Genomic DNA, 20,514 nt, shown 5'->3' on the forward strand with positions numbered 1-20,514 from the left:
AATCAAAAGACTAGGCGGTAAAATCCAAAAAGCCATGATTAAAACTAAATAACGACTTGAATATAGCGTTTTCCCTTGTGGTCGCCCGAGAGTGCTCCGAATGTAGTTGCTCCCAATGAAAGATAAAAGTTTTTTCAGAGCGGTTTTGTGACGTCATCAGGCGCTCCATTTTGGTCGCTCCGTCTCTAGAGTCGGAGCGGTTGGGATCATATCCGGGAGCAAACCGGGAGGGAGCGACTGGGTCAATGTAAGACGCGCCTCCGTCTCGGAGAAGCTCGTTTTTTTCCATTGAAAGACGATTTTTTTTTTCGGAGCGCTCCGGGAGCGCTCGGATCACCTCTAAGAAAAACGCTATTAGAGTGGCGCCTTGAGCCGTTAAGCGTCACTATATTTTTGTATAGTGCGAATTTTTCCCGGAGTGGCGTCTCGAGCGCCACTGCATCTTATTTTTTATGTACGCGATAAAAAGGCGCGGACTGGCGGCCTCGCCGAGCTAAGTTAGTTGACTGAACTTGACTGGCGAGTCTCGCGACAATAGAATTGTGTTTGTTCACCATGGATTATAATTTGGTAAATATGTTTTAAATCAGTCATGAACCATAAGTCCTTTAAACGGGAACCTGGGAACGTCTTAGTCTATTTTCTAGTTTAAATTCTTTGTGAGTCGTGAAATTAGGCCCCCTTTCATACGTTTAAATTTTAAAGGGATAGAACCAATCTTTTCCGACTAGTATTAGATGGCGGCAGTTTTAGGTAGAAAAATGCGCCTAAAATTATGTGTGATACAAAAAATCTCCACTAAAAACGGTTAAAATTAAGTAAAGTACGTTAGATATTTTGAAATTCAAACCAACCGCGAAATACCGGCTATCTTGTTTTCCCCATTGTGACGTCGTAATGGGGACCTTGTTTCCTATTTTTCATTGGTTGTTTGGAAATAGGAGAATGTAGGGAACCCACCTTCACTGGGAAGCGACGCATATTTGAGAAGACCTTTCTAAACATAATTTTGATTTTTCGTGTTTATTATCCTTTGTTCTCTTAACTCTTGGTTACGTTGTAGAGTAAGGATGATAGCGATTTGTCAAAATTGTTACAGGTAATGTCCAAAACCCCACATCTTTACGCTATTTTGGCAAAGGCTTAGGTTCCATGTATATATAGTTTACAGGAATGGAGTATTCCTACCATTAACACAAGGAGACCAAGCGACTTAGAGTGTAAAATCGTCTGTCATTTTACACTCCAAGTTGCCTGGTCTCCTTGTGCAAATGGTATGAATCCTCCTTGCGTGTAAACTATGTATAATAATGGTATGGCCATATTTTAGCCTAATGGCCCTAATCTAAGCTTTAACATATTTTTTTTTTGTAATTAAACATAGTAAAGCTATTACTTTGAACACCAAAATTACAGTGAAACTATTTACCTTCCTTTATAACTCTCAATGCATCCATATCGAAATAAATTATATTAATTTGGCTAATATTTCCGTGTGCGAGGAGGGTAGCGGGGGGGGGGGGGTAATGTAGGTGTTTCGCTCGTGTTTTTTGCCAAACTACTGTAGAGGGGGCAGTGATCGGAGCGGTGCCGAGAAAACTAATACTTTTAAAAATTAATTAAAGATAGTTATGTTATTAAAACCATTAAACTATATATATATATATTTGAGACCGTAATTTTAGAACCCATTAATCTATATATATATATATTTGAGACCGTAATTTTAGGTTCTATCTGATTTAAAAAAATGAAAGCTTTTCATTAATAGTCAAAAGATTGATTCAAGGTTATAAATAACTTATAATAAAAATTATAATTAATGCCAACATCGTTTTTAGGCGGAAGAAATTAGGTCTATAACAAAACAACATGAGAACTATGAGATAGCTTCATCATACAGCGATACTCAACGATATGAAATTTTTCTAAGGAGCTGTGATCTTCTGCGTAGAGCTCTGGACAGCTGGAAAGCTATTTCTTTCAATGATGAGGCACAGGTAACCACAACTCAATTGCTCATTGCACCCAGCCTTAATTATTGTTCAATTGACAGCACAACTTGATGAGTCACCTGTTAAGGCTGTCGCGCAATTGTCTTTCATTTGACGAATCATTGGATTATCTGTGCTTTGTTCAGTTTCCCAGAAGTTGGAGACCTGTGTTTCTCGATTTCAATACTTTACAGCTATTCTATGACTTGTATCATCTACTACCAGCGTCTCTGTCACCATTGGTCAGTTTAATCATTAAATTAGTACGTGACTGTTTTTGATCCACATATTTTGCATTTAGGCTCTTTCCTGTCTCGTCCAAATTGCCTCAGTTCAACGGTCAATGTTTTATAATGGAGAACGGGCCAAATTCCTAGGACAGCTTGTAAATGGAGTCAAAAATATACTAGTTAATGAACAGGTATGAATAGTTAATTTATACAGGTTTTTTGTTATTAACGTTCTGTTTTTCAATTTTTAGGGTCTTTCAGAACCAAATAATTACCACGAATTTTGTAGATTACTGGCTCGATTGAAGTCTAATTGCCAATTAGGGGAACTTGTAAAAGTCGAGACGTATCCTGAAACAATTGCGCTCATTGCCAAATTTACAGTTACTAGTCTACAGGTAAAAATCTAGAATAATGATGAGTCGGCATTATTCTTAATCCTTGGTTGCTGATCATGAGTCGGCATTATTCTTAATCCTTGGTCGCTGATCATGAGTCGGCATTATTATTAAGCCTTGGTCGCTGATCATGAGTCGGCATTATTCTTAAGCCTTGGTCGCTGATCATGAGTCGGCATTATTCTTAAGCCTTGGTCGCTGATCATGAGTCGGCATTATTCTTAAGCCTTGGTCGCTGATCATGAGTCGGCATTATTCTTAAGGCTTGATTATGTTTTTTTGTTTTTTTTAAGATGTGGCAGTTTGCACCGACTAGTATTAATTACCTTATGAGCTTTTGGAATGGTATGGTTGTAGCTGCTGTCAAGGCTTCAGAGCCTCATCTCCTAGAAACTTACTTCCCAGAAGTAACCAGAGCCTACATAACTTCCAGATTAGAGTCTGTTACCGCCGTAATTAGGTTTGTTTAAATGCTACAGGCTGTTACGGACTTAAGCTTACCATAAAATTTTAGGTTAGGGCTCAAAGACCCTTTAGATGACGTTGGAATGGTCCAGCAACAATTGGAAAAATTTTGGACAATCGGTCGATACGAATACGAGAAGACGTGCACGCTATTGGTTCAACTTTTTGACCAATCATTTTCAAGTTACCAAGAGAATCTGCCAGCCAGAGGCGGTCAATTAGATATCAGTATCCAAGAAGGCAGATTATCGTGGCTAGTGTATATTATCGGAGTCGCTGTTCTTGGACGCGTGTCTTTCGGTGCTGATGAACACGACGCCATGGATGGAGAATTAGTTTGCAGAGTATTGCAACTGATGACCTTAACGGATTCTCGTTTGGCTCAGGGTGGTTGCGAGAAATTGGAATTAGCCATGTTGAGTTTCTTTGAACACTTTCGCCTAATCTATGTTGTGGACCATGTTCAGAAAACATCCAAAGTTTATCGAAGGCTGTCTGAAGTTTTGGGTTTGACGGACGAATCTATGGTTCTATCCCTTTTTATTAGAAAAATGTAGGGTCTCCTTCTCCCCTTATTAACTCTTTAAAGTAACTCGGTTACCTTTCTTTTTCTAATGGTTTTTAGAATTACAAATTTAAAGTATTGGAGCGGTAGTGAACAAATTATAACAAAAACGCTGCAATTACTTTATGATCTGTCTGTAGAATATAGAAGGGAACTCGTTAAACTGGAGGAAGTTCAATTCATGCTAAATAATCACACTGTGAGTGCATACACTTCACTATCCTATACACTCACTTCTTGGGTATCACTTTACAATGTTGTGGAAATTTCCGTTGCATACTTTTATGTAGAGTGAACATTTTCCATTTCTGGGCAACAATATGGAAATATCTGATACGCGATGTCGTTCGACATTCTACACTTCTCTCGGTCGACTTTTGATGGTGGATTTGGGAGAAGATGAAAAGAAATTTGACCAATTCATGGTCCCCTTGACCAGCGCCTTTGACGCGATTGGCGCCATGTTAAGCGCTGTTAACACTGATACCTCGGCACTCTTCAATACGGATGAAACTAAGAAGGCCTTAATAGGGTATGTGAAAGTTTTGCTTCTTTCAAACTGGGATTGTTTAAGAAGAAAGCCCCCCTCCCTTCTTTTTTTCTTATTTCCAGGTTGGTTCGTGATTTGCGGGGTTTGGCGATCGCTTTCAACACAAAAACAAGTTACACGATGTTGTTCGAATGGATTTATCCAGTATACACGCCTATTTTGCATCGAGCTATCGAACTCTGGTTTCACGACCCTACTGTCACAACACCAGTTCTCAAATTAATGGCGGAATTTGTGCAAAATAGATCGCAGAGGTTGCAATTTGACGTCTCAAGCCCCAATGGAATATTACTCTTTAGAGAAACCAGTAAAATGATCGTTAACTATGGTTAGTCATCAATTAGTTTGCTCTGTTTTTAATTTTACTAATTTACGCGCAAATGTTTTTGCTTGCTTTTCATTCAGGAACGCGAGTGTTAACACTTGGTGAAATTCCCAAAGATCAAGTTTATCCAATGAAATATCCTTTTTGAAATTTGTTGTGTTCAGAGTTTTCTCTCGTGAACGCGATATAGAACGTATGAATTAGTATTATTTCATCTTAACTCGATTGTGATTACATTAAAAGGAGTGTCGATTTCATTTTCAATGTTAAAGTCGACGTTGTGCGGGGGTTACGTTAATTTCGGAGTCTTTAGGTTATATGGTGACAGTGCCTTGGACGATTCTCTCAACACCTTCGTCAAATTACTCCTATCCATTCCACAATCACACCTACTAGTAAGTACCGAGTCCCTCCACAATCAAAACACATCAAAGTGATAATGATCTAAGAGAAAAACTTTATTACTACTTATTTCAGGATTATCCTAAACTAAGTCGAACTTATTACGCGCTTTTGGAGTGCCTGGCTCAAGACCATATTAATTTCCTGAGCAATTTGGAACCTCATATTTTCCTCTACATATTGTCCTCCATATCGGAAGGGTTAACGGCATTAGGTAACCTTATAATTTCAAAGGATGGTTGTTTAGCACGCTTTAGTAGTCGTCGTTTAGCACGCTTTAGTAGTCGTCGTTTAGCACGCTTTAGTAGTCGTCGTTTAGCACGCTTTAGTAGTCGTCGTTTAGCACGCTTTAGTAGTCGTCGTTTAGCACGCTTTAGTAGTCGTCGTTTAGCACGCTTTAGTAGTCGTCGTTTAGCACGCTTTAGTAGTCGTCGTTTAGCACGCTTTAGTAGTCGTCGTTTAGCACGCTTTGTTTTTCAGATACTAGGGTTTGCACGGGTTGCTGCGTCACTTTAGACCACATTGTAACTTATTTATTCAAGAGGTTGTCTAAAACGGGCAAAATTGAGACTAGATCTGTTGGACAGGGACAGGTAGCAGCGCCTAATGGTGAAGCTTGTCTTAGGATTTTAGAATTACATCCGGAAATTCTACAACAGGTAATTCGTAATTAATTGTTTTTAAATTTGCAATTAGTAGCTTTCAATATTTTCGTTTCATTTTCTTTTTCGCTATTCAGATGTTGTCGAAAATTCTTAATATTATTATGTTAGAAGATTGGAGTAATGAATGTTCCATGTCCAGGCCGCTCTTGGGATTAATTTTACTCAATGAAGAGGTACTTGTTGTTGTAATATTATTCTTTCGGAGGTAGATAATCGATTTTTTTTTAATTGTTTTTCCAGTATTTTAATCAATTACGTCAGTCGATTATTCAAAATCAGCCATTGGATAAACAAAATGCAATGGTGCAATGGTTTGACAGTCTCATGGAAGGAATTGAAAGGAATCTGTTGACCGAAAATAGAGACAGGTAATGTACAATTGACCTCTTCACTTTTAGAGGTCATAACTTTGGTTATATTTGAGAGATTCAGGGAAATTCTTTTAGTATGTCATAAACATATTTCTTTCCTTTAAAATGATACGTAATACTTGGGGTTACAACAATCGGGACTTGAGTAATTACTAGGGCTGTGCGGGTACTCGAAAATGACGGGTACTCGACTTCGAGTCCGAGTACTCGTACTCGGACTCGAAACTGGTTTTCCTAGGACTCGAACGGGTACCCGGGTCCTGGTCCAAGGCCTAAAATTACCCGTTTAGGGCTTTTCGAGTCCATTTTTCTTTACCAACTTAATAGTCAACTTTATCAGCTACTGATAAAAATGTTTTCATATTTAAAAAAGTTAAAATTACTATTAATGTTTAGTTTTGAAACAGTTAGAAAAAAAAACAGAATGTTTTAAGAGTAAATTTGACGAATTTTGGGCTCGGATTAAGAATTTTGGACTCGAAACCATGTTTTAAGGACTCGATGGACTCGACGAGTCCTGCAAAATTGGACTCGAGGACTCGACGAGTCCACTTTTCCAGGACTCTGACTCGGGCTCGAAACCTAAAAATGAGGACTCGCACACCTCTAGTAATTACTAATTACGCAAATTAGCGAATTGTAGTGTTCTCTCTATTCCCATCTCAAAGAATACTATGCCTACATACGTAAGGGGTTGCCGCTTTAATTTGAAATTATCATTATTTGCGCAGATTTACGAAAAACTTTCTTTTTCGTCCTGATATCAAGGACTCTCAAGGCTCCCATGATTGTATGATAAGCTAACCCGTTTAAAAATGTGTTTAAAATGTTGATAATATAAGAAAAATCCTGGTCGTTATATTTTACACCTGTTTCTTCGTTGCTGAGTTATCTTTTAACTAATAAAATTTAAAAAAAATTTGCAATAACCTTCTACAATTTTATTTTAACAAGTTATCAATTAGGACTGACATAAAGGGAGGGTGAAGAAGAAAATCAAGTGATTTTTTTATCGATTCTTCTACTAATTACAAGACCAGTCTGCATAGTGAAACATTCAGGAAATACTTCTGAATGATTTTAAAATTCAAATTAGGTTCAGATTTTAAGGATAGTTTTAAAGAAGGACCTCCGGCCAATCCCGTAACGCCTTGCCTTTTTGTTAACAAAATTCTCGTGGCACGTTCCATGTCTCGCGCCACGATTGTCCCGTTGCGCGCCAAATTTTATCAAATCTCGTGATAAATTTCATTCAACACGGAACGTGCCACGAGAATTTTGTTAAATGGAAGGCAGGGCGTTACGCGATTGGTCGGAAGTCCTTTAAAATTATCCTTAAAATCTGAACCTAATTTGAATTTTAAAATCATTCGGAATTGGTATTTCCTGAATGTTTCACTATGCAGACTGGTCTTATAATTAGTAGAAGAATCGATAAAGAATCGATAAAAAATCACTTGATTTTTTACTTCACCCTCCCTTTAAGGTGTGCTTAAGAATGTCGACGAGTTTAATCCTACTTGAGACGTTTTTCGGGCTCTCGGTAAACGAAAATTCTAGCGCGAGCTCATCTAGAGATATAAATGGAACACAAAAGTTCTCTGTGAGCATCCCTGAGCAGAAAATGGAGTACTCTATAAGCCTATCGCAACTATGTTAAACCTTATAGAGTAGTGTCAGTAGAAAGGGGAGTAGACGGTGTATCACTTCCTCTAGGCGCGCTTTTGTAAGAGGAGATACTGTACGCGCCTGGTAGGGGGGATGACACTGAGCTAAGAGATAGAAGGGTATAACGTTTGCATGCGTAGAACTGACATTAACTCTAAAGGGACTTGGCAATTCGGGCTTAACTCCGCCCCCATTGCCATTATGGTATGTTTTTTTAACAGAATGAAAGCTACATAAGCCCCTCCTCCTGGTATGATTTTTAGCACTAGTGGAAGGTAGCCTGACGTTGCATGACCTAGTACTGCTGAAAGGCATGATAGCTGTCAGTGCGTTTAGGTCTGAGTTTTAGGATGACATCAATCATTGACCATTATTAGTGCAGTCAAAGGGGGATGGCAGTGCTGCACTCTTCTGTGAGTTTTAAATTTTTGTCACAGACTTTAGGTTGAAGTTTGGCTTTGAGTTGATGGCGCAGGCTTTTTTATTGAGAGAAAACGTTTTAATTACTTTGATTTGTAATATTTAAATGGTTTTGCCTTTGATGAGGATGGAGTATAGTGTATTATATTCAAATGAAGTCGTTTTTTAGTTTTAATCATGGCTTTTTGGATTTTACCGCTTAGTCTTTTGATTTGCCGAATTAATACTCTATTTTACCGCCTAAGTCGAAAGTTAAGTCAATCTATCCAAACTTCCAAAGGGTGTTTTCTCGCAGACGACGCATAGTGGAAAAAGTACTATTGTAGAATTTTTACTTTCGGCAATTTTCGTCAGATTCGCTACACATGGAAATTGATCCTGAGCTTAGCAGACGACACGACAGCCGAGTTCCGTACTTAGGGCTGGAAATAAGGATTTTTCCTAAACTGTCCGGCTTCTCGAGACAAGAGCGGCATTTTTAAACGTTCTAACTCGATGACACCGAGGAATTCAAGATGACACTACCCATAACCCAACCATTAATAGGCTCAAAGCGGGGGATGCTAGCTAGCTCTAGTACCACGAATTATTACATTTGGATGGCCAGCGTAATGAACTTACTACTTTCTACTAACCCTTTATGGAACAGCCAGGTCGGCTCCCAGCTGAATTTCGAAAACACGGTGGTGTATCAGAAGTATATAATACTTCTATTATCCCCTTTTGGTATTATAGGTAATTTTTCACGTAAATATAGGATTCTAGGATTTTTTTCCACGAATTATAGGAACATCCCGGTTTGGTTGAGTTACTGTCAAAATTTTATTAGCTTAATTAACAGGGTTCATACACTTTTGGAAAACAAATTTCCCTGAGATTTCCAGGTTTTTCCTGTATATGGAGTATCCAATGGAGCAAATGTTAACGAAGGAAGATAAGGGACAAATTGGACTATAACATACTCAAAGGGTATCTCTAGTAGAACCAGAGTTATGAGCCTCCAAAGTATAGTGTAATACAACTCCTATGGAGGGGTTGTTTGTTTACATATTGCTAAATTACTTGGCAACTGTTTGACGCAAATTTCCCTGAATTTTACTTAAAAATTCGAAATTTCCCTGAATTTTCCATGAGGTTTTTGTCACCTATTTATTTCCCTGATTTTTCCCGGTTTTCCAGGTTTGTATGAACGCTGCTAAAGCTAATTAAAGTCAGGAGTGCAGCGTGGGTCATTTGGTTAGTTTAAGAGCGCGTATTTTTTTAAATAGCGCAGTCACTATCTAAAACAAAATGTACTCTTAAAAGGTAACAACTGTCGCCACGGGGAGGCATGACCACTCCGACTTCGAGAGTCACCTGTGGGGGGGGGGGGGAATAGAAAGATTAGTGGCCCGCGATACCTGTAGGAGGAGGGGTATTTGCAAAAAACATCATTATACAATTGGTAAAAATATAAAAATTGCTTTTAAAAACAGTTATCTGGGCAAAATTAATTGGCCCACTAAACCACACTTTTTCCTAGGTACTGGTTCCATATTATTTTATAGCCAAGACAATTTCCATAGTAATAAATAATAGTCGGGGCAAAATAATTAACCCAACCTGTTCAGAAAAAAAGAAGGAAATATTAATATATTGCCATATATAATTAATCAGTTCCTACAACAATAAAGACAAGGGTTTTTTTTTTTGATTTTTATTTTATTTTCAATTTTCAGTATCGAAGCAAAATAAATACGCCAACCTTCTTGGTCCTTTTTTATATACCTTCAACACCCGATTTTATACCTTCAACACCTGATTTTATACCTTCAACACCTGATTTTATACCTTCAACACCTGATTTTATACCTTCAACACCTAATTTTTTACCTTCAACACCTAATTTTTTACCTTCAACACCTGTTCTTATACCTTCAACACCTGATTTTATACCTTCAACACCTGATTTTATACCTTCAACACCTGATTTTACACCTTCAACACCCGTTTTTATACCTTCAACACCTGTAGAAGAATAGAGACAGTAACTTTACATTAAAATTTTTCAAAAAAAAAAATAATTTTTTTTAATATTTACATTTTTACACATTATTGATAATAGCATGAGTAATCGCGCGTCCGCTGAAACAAAGCTCAAATTAATCAAGGGTTCAAATCAGATGGTATATAGTAAGGTGGAATTCATAAACGTACGTCGGACACAACGCGATTTAGTACAGGCAAAGGCAGGGCGTCGTGCGCTCACATCGCCCTGCCTTCGCCTGTACTAGATTGCGTTGCGTCCGACGTTTATGAATTCCACCTTTAAAACATGCGAAAACAGTAAGCTTATATTAAAAGTAAGTTGTCAATTAGTAGGTTTGATGTCGATGTTCGTTGTCTTGAGCGTCGAAAATTGTTGTATACGCGATAGTCTTACGCGCCGAAAATGTTCGTATTGTCTAGAGATGGGCCGATACCAGTTTTAACCGATACCGATATCATTGTTATGTCGTGGGGATAAGACGTGTGTTTTTTTGCTCTTCGATTTTGTGTTTAGCCTAGGCTTAGCTTCAGTGATAGAACAACTCAACTTTGAGTTTCCATTGAGAAACTTATAACTTAGACTTGCAACATTCTTGCTTAATTGATGAAATGGGTAAGAATTGTCTGCCAGATTGTGAATTTAGAGGAGCTGGAGAGAAACATGGTAAAATGATATTCTGTGGATTTTGCAAAATATGGTTCCACCTAACTTGCCAAGGCCTAAAGACTGCTATCTCCGGGTCTTTTTGGATTTGTGATACTTGTGTGACGGATTTAATAACATTAAGGGAGACCATTGAAGATATAGATAACTTTAAAGAGGAATCCAAGACCTCTATCCAAAACCTTAACATATCCATCAAATCCATTAACCAAGAAATAATGGAGATAAAACAGCAATTACAGGAGATAACTAGCTCGACGAAGGAAATTCTGGACTCAAACCTCTCCAGCCAGCTTGACGTACTTCAAAATAAAATTACAGTTATTCAAGAATCTACCGCTAATACTTTTGGACTTTTGGACGGAAAAATAAATCGTGCCCTGGTAAAGCCAGGTCTATCAGTAAACCCGTCTTCTAATCCGGGACCTGACTTTCATAACAAAGATTCTCATACCAAGGATACTCAAGCCATATGGCATGCCCCTCCTTTAATTATGCCAGTGCCTTTTCAGGAGAAGTCGTATACTAACATCCTGAAACGCAATGCAGTTAAGGGACAAAACCATATAACTTATCCCGAACCTAAAGCACAACAACTTCAGCTCACAGTGAACAAGCTCAAACCTGGAAAATTGAAACGCCCTGATGGTATTGGTAAAATGCCGGAAGACCGTGTTACCTCTTGTAAAATTAAGGCTGCAACCAAACAGACGTTTGACTATTTTATCGGAAATTGTTCGAGTAAGGCTAGTGAAGCTGTGATAAGAGATCACTTAATTGACTCTGGCATTACTGACGTCAGTATTCGGCAAACATATAAAACCAAATCTGGCAATACTGGTGTTAGAAATTTCATTATGAGAACAAATAGTGAGGCTAAGAAATTATTAAATCCGCTACTATGGCCTTCCGGGGTCTCTTGCAGAAAACTATCCGGTAGTCAGCCTCGTGAGGACTCTCCAAAGACCTGGGGTACAAACGATGATGCTAACTTACTAGTCTGGTCAAACTCACCTAAGTATACATATCAACTTACAAACTGTAATTCTGAGGTCTGCGTACAAGATATATTGTTGCATCTAAACGACTTAAATATTGACTCACCAAAAGTAACCATAAGCAAAAACTCGGAATACTGGACAACTAATTTTATTATTGAGTGCAGTAGTAAATTTGACAGTGTCATTAGAGATGTACAAAATTGGCCGAACCCTCTACGGATCAAAAGATTATGGGCGATCCCTAGCCCAGAAATAAGTGATGTCGATAGTGACCTTGACAATACAGTATGACTAGACTCAGAAGGCTCTATCAACCAAGTTGATGATGTCAATAGTAACCGTGACAATACAGTATGACTGGACTCAGAAGGCTCTAACAACCAAGTCAAAAATAATTTAGGCAAAGCCACCCATGGTCTTAGAATAGGTCATCTAAATATAAGAAGTATTAAGTACAAAATTCATGAAATTGAATACTTATTGAGGGAGAACAATATTGACATCTTAGGTGTCACAGAGACCTGGCTAAATGATACAATCCCTGATGTGGTTTGTTATATTGCCGGATATTCTTTCTGGAGACAAGACCGTGTAAAAAAGGGAGGTGGTGGAGTAGGGATTTTCTGCAAATTACATTTAGCAGTTAACCTAGTGGAAATTATACCTGAAAACCAGCCGGAGAACTCGGCTTTGGAATCCATTTGGATTGAGATGCTTTTCCGAAATTCGGGAAGGTTCTTTATAGGAATTGTTTATATTCCGCCAGTGGTTAATATGACTGATACCCTAGAGGACTTACAAAATTGCCTCTCCTGTTTAAATAGTAGGCCTAATACAGAGTTAATTCTGTTAGGTGATACAAACTGCGATATTTTACCCAGAGTTAAAACAGCAAAGACCAAATTACTCATGCAAGCTTTAAAAAATTATAAACAAGTAGTTGCTAAGCCTACCAGAATAACTATCGACACTACAACCTTAATAGACCACATCTATACGAACTGTCCAAACCGAATTATTGGCAGCTTTGTGCAAACTTGTAGCGCCTCGGATCACGACCTTACCTGGATTATATGGAAGAAGTCCTGTCCAAAGATATCCAAAGTAATAAAACCTGTTCGGAACTTCAAGAATACCAATATGGACCTTCTAGTAACTAATATTCAACGGGACCTAGGGAACATCAATTTTGAACTCAATGATCCCGAAAAAGGGCTTGAACTATTTTTACAAACAATTAACTTGCATTTAAACATCCATGCCCCTATTAGGAAAAAATATGTCCCTGAGAAAAGCAACCCCTGGCTAACGCCTTATATCAAGCATCAAATGCACTTACGAGATGTATGTAAAACAAAATCTAGGAACCCTAGTGTAGTAGAAATATTTGGTCCACTGTACAGGAAGCAAAGGAACTTCGTGAACTCCTTGATATATAAGAGCAAAACTAGCTACTTTAAAAATTCTCTAACTCAGGACTCCACTAGGTCTACTTTCTGGAGGGTAATTAAGCCGCATATAAGTCATAAGTCGGATAAATTAATTAATTGTCTTAAGATAGGAACTGATACTATTGATTCTCCTAGAGATATAGTAAATGTACTAAATAAATATTATATAAATGTGGCTAGTGACCTACTAGAAAAAAATGACCTAGTGCCGGCTACCCTCCCTGTCTTACCTAAATCAGTTCAATTAAATGCAGAGGATAAATGTAAACTGCTCTCAACTTTCCCGCTTGTTACTGAAAATGAAATATTTAATATGCTGAAAAAATTGAAAATAAATAAGGCTAGTGGAATAGAGGATTTTGGTCCGGTAATATATAAGGGCCTAGCAGCGATAATTGCTAGACCATTAACCACTATTATAAACATGATCTTGTCTACGGGCGAGTTCCCTCCACAATGGAAAACTGCGAAAATTATCCCAGCTTTTAAATCCGGAGATAAAAGAATTCCCAAAAACTATAGACCGATCTCTATTCTGCCGACCTTATCTCTTATATGCGAAAAACTAGTGTATAAATCGGTATACAACCACCTGGAAAATAATAACTCTTTATATCAATACCAAAGTGGATTCAGATCAGGCCACTCTACTATAACCTGTATCTTTGACCTCTATGAAACCATTTTAAAAAATCTTAATAATGGACTATATGTCATGCTAGTTTTTATTGACATGTCAAAGGCATTTGACACTGTTCAACATGACTTACTACTGTCTGACCTTGAACAGCGGGGTATAAGTGATATTGCCTTGAACTGGTTTACTACGTACCTTGCTGCACGAGGGCAGATAGTATATCATAATGGGCATTACTCTGATAAGCTGGTCATTAAACATGGTGTACCTCAGGGTAGCGTTATGGGCCCGCTACTTTTTAACATATACACGACAGATATTCATGACTCTTTAAAAGGATCAGTTTCCAAAGAATATGCGGACGACACAGCTCTTGTGGCAGCTAATAATAATTTACAGCATCTAATTAGAGATGTTGAAAATGATTTAACCAGTCTAAAAAATAAAGTTACGAGTAAAGGCCTTATCATAAATATTGATAAAACAAATTTCATGTTAATCTCCCCGAACAAGAAATTGAGAAATGAGTCTAAGGATTGCGTTGACCTGTGTCATGGTACAGTTAAGAGAGTTAGCCAGTTTAAATATTTGGGCCTATGGTTAGATGACCAGTTGTCTTGGATGGCCCATGTTGATTATTTAGTAAAGAAAGTTGATATGAGACTATGGACTTTAAGACCATTACAGAACTATTTGGACTCTGAAACCATAAGATTGCTCTATATGGCCTGCATTCAGCCCCTTATTGCGTATGGGATTATATTTTACTACAATACCGGTAAAGTAAATAAAGATAAGCTAAGCGCTATTCATACGAAGTGCTCTAAACTCATATCTAAATCTAAAAAATTCTCCTCTGCCACCCTGGCTAGGACTGTAGCTAACATAAAAAATCCAGAATTATATTACTTACACGCGTTAATGGTATTTATGTTTAAAGTAAAAAACGGCCTATTACCAGAATATGTCCTAAACTGGTTCCCTTCTAGAAAATTTGATATAAGTACCCGAGGGGATAGTCTAAATTTTTATACCGAATGTTGTATCACGAGTAACAGAAATAAGAGTACTAAATTACAAGGGGTTAAAATATGGAATGCATTAACCAACCCGATCAAATCTATACAGACTATAAAATTGTTTAAGTCTGCTGTTCATGAATACTTCGCCGAATCGAAAGAGTATACGGTCTGAATCAGTTGCCTTTATGTATTTTTATAGAATAATGCTTATTATATTTTTTAAATAGTTTTTATTCATGTTAAATTAATTAATTAATCGGACGCCATTGTAAATAAGGGTTTTCCCTTAATGGTATATCCAATAAAAAAGCTTCTATTATTCGATACTTGGGAAACCGATACGTACCGATACCGATATTTTGCCCGATCCTTCGAATAAACCGATACCGATATATTAACCGATATCAATAAGAAAATAGATGCAATAATATAGGTTTTAGAGATGGGCCGATACCGATCCCATATCGGTATTGGTACCGATATTTGACTTTAACCAATTTATCGGTATCAGTTAACAATGAACCGATATTTTTCTTTAAAAAATATCGGGTAGAAATATCGGTTCATTTTTAACCGATACCGATATATCGGTTAAAGTCAAATATCGGCCCATCTCTAACTATGGTCTATAGTTTTTCGCGTCGCGGATGGTCTTTAGCGCCGAAATGTTCGTATCGTCGAGTCTTTTCCGCCGCCGAAAACGTCGCTTTTTCCGCACAATCTTCGAGTCACGCGCACAATTTTAATTGTAGGTCAGAAGAATTTATCAGAATATTTTAACCCTTAAACTAATTAATTGCGATAAAAAATTGTAAAAGTAGAGGGAAGTAGCGCACACAGAAAGCACAATGGGAAAAATTGGCCATGCAATGGTTAAGAAGCTTTGAGAGAGATTAAAGTACTGTATGGGGGGGACATGCTTAGTAAAAATCGTCCTTGATAATTGAGAACAAAATACGCCTTACCTTTTTAGACGACCATGGTCCCGTTTGGTCGTATCCAGATACCCCGATCCATGATGAAGAAAACAACTAGTATCGCTCGCCATCCATTAGGTGGGACCAATCACCTTTTGAAATAATAATTAATAATAATTAATAATTAATAAATTACTTTAAAAAAATATATTCAGTTTAAATTAAATAAAACTTGACTAATTAACAAAAGGCTATTTTATCCCATGAAAAACTTGACGCTTAACTGAGTATTAGTTGGTGCTAAGCCAAATGAATTGGTGCTAACCAATAAGCGCCGCTCAAGCGAGAGTTTTTGTACATGGGGTGGTTGTAAACAGCCTCATAAACCTCTAGACTAGATGGTTAAGCGCAGTTAGAGTCTTATAAAATTTCCGAACATAAATTACTTTGAATTTTACAAGCCTTTTCGTAATACGGTTGACTTCCGGGGTTTTCATCGGCAATTTTAATCTCAAATCAAAATTAATTAGGGGAAATCTTTGATTATTTTTCACGCGTTCAAAATAATAAAGTTGAATTAAGGAAGATTTCAAAAATGTTACCCATCCAAAAAAATAAAAAAACCCCCAAAATTCTTTCAACCATAGTTCTAGAGCCAGATTAAGTTTAAGAATAAAATAATTAATAAGGATTACTTACTAATTAATTTGATGCTTCTCCTTTCTTGAAACTACTAGTGATACTAGTTGGCGCGCCAAGTTTTTTGTCTCGACACTTGCGAGGACACTCAGCGGACAAGAGAAAAACACGTCCAGTAGCCAACGAGTTATAAAGAGTTCTGAACTTCTGGCCCTGGGGGTCTCCTCTCCGGCACTAACTGGGACCAAGGGAAGGAGGTGGGGTTGAAGTAAAATTAGGGATACAAAATGTTTGGGAGCAAGAAGGATGAATACGGAGATGCAACCCATGTTGGCGGTCAGGAACAAGAATTCCTCGGCTCGATGTCTGGCGCCATGGACCGCCCCGTCCGTCTCTGCCACTGTTATCATACTCTCAGATCAAAACAGCAAAGGTCTCACTCCAAGCTAAACCACGGTAAATTGTCACGGTAGAGAGAGAGAGTTTATGATTGGAGGAGAAGCTATGATTTGTGACACAATTAACACGACCATAGAGTGCTGCCAGAAGCGTCGGTGTGACGTCACCCATGCTGTTTTCCCATAAAGAAAAAACGGTAACTGTCATGGCCGCCCATTGCTAAAGGCAGACTCGTGACGTTTAACCTTGGATCTGACGTCACAACTGACAGCACTCTATTGGCGCGAGGAATGTTGAATTCCACCAATATGGCTGCTGTCCGAACTATTCAGACTAGGAGGATTGATACCATTTACACACACCATAAACCACGGTAAATTGTCACGGTAGAGAGAGAGAGAGTTTATGATTGGAGGAGAAGCTACGATCTCTGACACAATTTTCACGACCATATTGGTGGGTTGTCTGCACGAGGAATGTTGAATGCCACCAAGATGGCTGCTGTCCGAACTATTCAGACTAGGAGGATTGATACCGTTTACACCAGGAGGTCAGGCTACATGGCGAACAAAGTGCAGCGCACCAAGTAGCCTCGCCTCCTGTACTTGTAAATGGTATCAGAAGGGGATAATAGAAGAAGGATGCCACTCTGTATCCTCTTAATGCTTTAGTTATGTAACGTCATTCTTCCCAGGCTCACCCTTTTTGCTTGCTTTCCCGCTCATCAAACTACAAATGGGCATCGCACCGTAAGGTGAATTCTATAATTGTTTGGTACTAAATTCCAAGTAATCAACCCACAAACCTCGTCTTGGGGTGGGAAAAAATCCACAAGCACGTCTTGCCAAAACGTTAAGCGCTTATAGAGTAATGATGAGGGGGAACTATTTATCGCGTATGTGATTCGGTTTAGTAACCTTGCTCCGAATGATCCGATGTTGGCAAGAATGACGTTACACTTACCCCGCTTTGTGGTATACTTCTCTCGAAGAGAAGTATTATATACTTCTGATGGTATCAATAGACTAGTGGCGGTAGAGAGGGGCGTAGACTGTGTATCCCTCCATCTGGGCGCGTTCTTGTAAGAGGAGATACTGCGCGATCCCAGTAGGGGGATAACACTGAGCTAAAAGATAGAAGGGTATGACGTTTGCATACGCAGAACTGCCATTACTCTATTCTCCTAATCTGTCACGCACGCGAGATGGTGCCACTCTCTCCGCTATCAAAGCATGGACAGAGCTCGAGACGCGTATGGCTCGCGCTCGCGCGTATAGGTTTCCCGCGCTTTTTTCCTCAACGTCATAGTGATGTCATAAACCAACCGAACAAGCTGACAAGACAAAATAATTTATATATCGAAACTGAGTTTTCGTGATTTTCCAATGGATTTTAAAAATAGAAAATTTGGTTCAATTATATTAAAAACTTATTTTGAAAGTAGAGACTTGAAAGTGTAATATAATACCACTTTCGTGCTAAAATATGATATGAAATTGTAAATTCCCATACCCTTTAAGCTTGACGTGGCGGCGTCATTCTTTAAACTATAATTATATTCCGAGTATGTATAAATGCGCTAGGCTTAGAATAGCCTTTAAACGAATTGGAAGAATCCCATCAGATGGTGATTCCAGAACCAGTTCATGATGAGGAAACTGGAAAAAGAACGACTAAAATAGTTTGGTGTTTGAAGGATCACGAAACAGATGCCGTACCTAAACATATAGGTTAAAGGTTATTACACTGACCTTTGACGATAATTGACTGACTCTACACCAAAACTTCTGTGCCAATTAAAAAGAATATGATAAGTAACTAAGAGCAATCTTCCAACATGAAGTAATATTTAGGGAGATCTAACTGCAACCTAGTGCAATTTAAAGGAAAGCTTGATTCTCACTCCAATAACAATAATGTAATATGCTTTGCAATGACTATTGAAATGAAAAATAGTTTTTTATTTTCAGATTTTTTATATTTATTTTTTATTTGTTTATGGCATAATTATCTTGCGCTATGAATCACGTGAACGAGGTTATTCTTGACTTGTTCAATATAATCTCTCTTGGTTAAACGATATAAAAAGGCAAAGATTTTCGAACGAACACGCAAATCAGATTTCAAGTCTCTTATCTATAGTCAGCACTGGTGATATTGAGTAATGGCTCGCACTAAAACTGGACCGAAGGATATGCGCAATGATACAATTAGGAAGAGGAAAGTCGTTAAACCGGAAATTCCAAGATCGGTGGACCATGGTAAATATCTTGAATAATCTGGGCGTACCGTCGTATTTCCATAGAAAAAAATGTATTTGAAATGCAGATCTTTGTTGTTATTCTTCCAATTGCACGCCTTATTAGTTAATCGGTAAGTTTGCTAACCTTTTGGGAAATATGGGATAAATTCAGGCTTGGACAAGTTAACAAAGATGATTCAAGCGCAATGTTGATAATTTTACTGTGAACAGTGATTTAAATCATTTAAAATTTTGTTTCGTAGAGCACACAGCACATACACAATCATGTCGGATCTGGACGCCGAACGTTACCGGCAACTTAAAAGGGAAGCCAGAAGGTTGGTGAAGGAGTTCCAATATGAAGGTGCACTGGTGAAATTTTAATTTAATTTTTAACTGTTTTTAAAACAACTTTTAATTTAATTTTTAACTGTTTTTAAAACAACTTTTAATTTAATTTTTAACTGTTTTTAAAACAACTTTTAATTTAATTTTTAACTGTTTTTAAAACAACTTTTAATTTAATTTTTAACTGTTTTTAAAACAACTTTTAATTTAATTTTTAACTGTTTTTAAAACAACTTTTAATTTAATTTTTAACTGTTTTTAAAACAACTTTTAATTTAATTTTTAACTGTTTTTAAAACAACTTTTAATTTAATTTTTAACTGTTTTTAAAAAAACTTTTAATTTAATTTTTAACTGTTTTTAAAAAAACTTTTAATTTAATTTTTAACTGTTTTTAAAAAAACTTTTAATTTAATTTTTAACTGTTTTTAAAAAAACTTTTAATTTAATTTTTAACTGTTTTTAAAAAAACTTTTAATTTAATTTTTAACTGTTTTTAAAAAAACTTTTAATTTAATTTTTAACTGTTTTTAAAAAAACTTTTAATTTAATTTTTAACTGTTTTTAAAAAAACTTTTAATTTAATTTTTAACTGTTTTTAAAAAACTTTTAATTTAATTTTTAACTGTTTTTAAAACAACTTTTAATTTAATTTTTAACTGTTTTTAAAACAACTTTTAATTTAATTTTTAACTGTTTTTAAAAAAACTTTTAATTTAATTTTTAACTGTTTTTAAAAAAACTTTTAATTTAATTTTTAACTGTTTTTAAAAAAACTTTTAATTTAATTTTTAACTGTTTTTAAAAAAACTTTTAATTTAATTTTTAACTGTTTTTAAAAAAACTTTTAATTTAATTTTTAACTGTTTTTAAAAAAACTTTTAATTTAATTTTTAACTGTTTTTAAAAAAACTTTTAATTTAATTTTTAACTGTTTTTAAAAAAACTTTTAATTTAATTTTTAACTGTTTTTAAAAAAACTTTTAATTTAATTTTTAACTGTTTTTAAAAAAACTTTTAATTTAATTTTTAACTGTTTTTAAAAAAACTTTTAATTTAATTTTTAACTGTTTTTAAAAAAACTTTTAATTTAATTTTTAACTGTTTTTAAAA

At 36.5% G+C, this 20,514-nt stretch overlaps 1 protein-coding gene and 1 long non-coding RNA gene across 4 annotated transcripts; one reads left to right on the top strand and one right to left on the bottom strand.

Annotated features, from left to right (window-relative positions):
- The first annotated feature begins 210 nt into the window (after window positions 1-210).
- LOC149705258 (exportin-7-like) lies at window positions 211-19,453 on the top strand. Of its 3 annotated transcripts, XM_089865492.1 has the most exons (17): window positions 211-570; window positions 1,842-2,000; window positions 2,057-2,236; window positions 2,296-2,415; window positions 2,476-2,622; window positions 2,916-3,082; window positions 3,137-3,640; window positions 3,713-3,851; window positions 3,943-4,184; window positions 4,265-4,530; window positions 4,608-4,662; window positions 4,763-4,922; window positions 5,005-5,143; window positions 5,410-5,588; window positions 5,669-5,767; window positions 5,835-5,962; window positions 6,697-6,894. In XM_089865492.1, the coding sequence occupies exons 1-17, from the start codon at window positions 556-558 to the stop codon at window positions 6,767-6,769; spliced, it is 2,772 nt and encodes a 923-aa protein (XP_089721618.1). In that variant the 5' UTR covers window positions 211-555; the 3' UTR covers window positions 6,770-6,894. The 3 variants fall into 3 exon arrangements, 2 of the variants coding, with proteins under 2 accessions (XP_089721618.1, XP_089721619.1); XR_016381565.1 differs by lacking the exons at window positions 5,005-5,143; window positions 5,410-5,588; window positions 5,669-5,767; window positions 5,835-5,962; window positions 6,697-6,894 and adding exons at window positions 18,782-19,072; window positions 19,317-19,453; XM_089865493.1 differs by lacking the exons at window positions 5,005-5,143; window positions 5,410-5,588; window positions 5,669-5,767; window positions 5,835-5,962; window positions 6,697-6,894 and adding an exon at window positions 18,782-19,200.
- LOC149705259 (uncharacterized) lies at window positions 4,527-5,414 on the bottom strand. Its single transcript, XR_016381566.1, has 2 exons — window positions 5,035-5,414; window positions 4,527-4,971 (listed from the first exon to the last, which is right to left on the bottom strand). It is a non-coding gene; the product is annotated as an uncharacterized LOC149705259 (long non-coding RNA).
- Window positions 19,454-20,514: the final 1,061 nt, after the last annotated feature.

This window comes from Phalangium opilio, unplaced genomic scaffold, assembly GCF_054372755.1.
Source record: "Phalangium opilio isolate 3A_F unplaced genomic scaffold, DU_Popi_V2 ptg000014l_1, whole genome shotgun sequence".
Classification (NCBI taxonomy): domain Eukaryota; kingdom Metazoa; phylum Arthropoda; class Arachnida; order Opiliones; family Phalangiidae; genus Phalangium; species Phalangium opilio.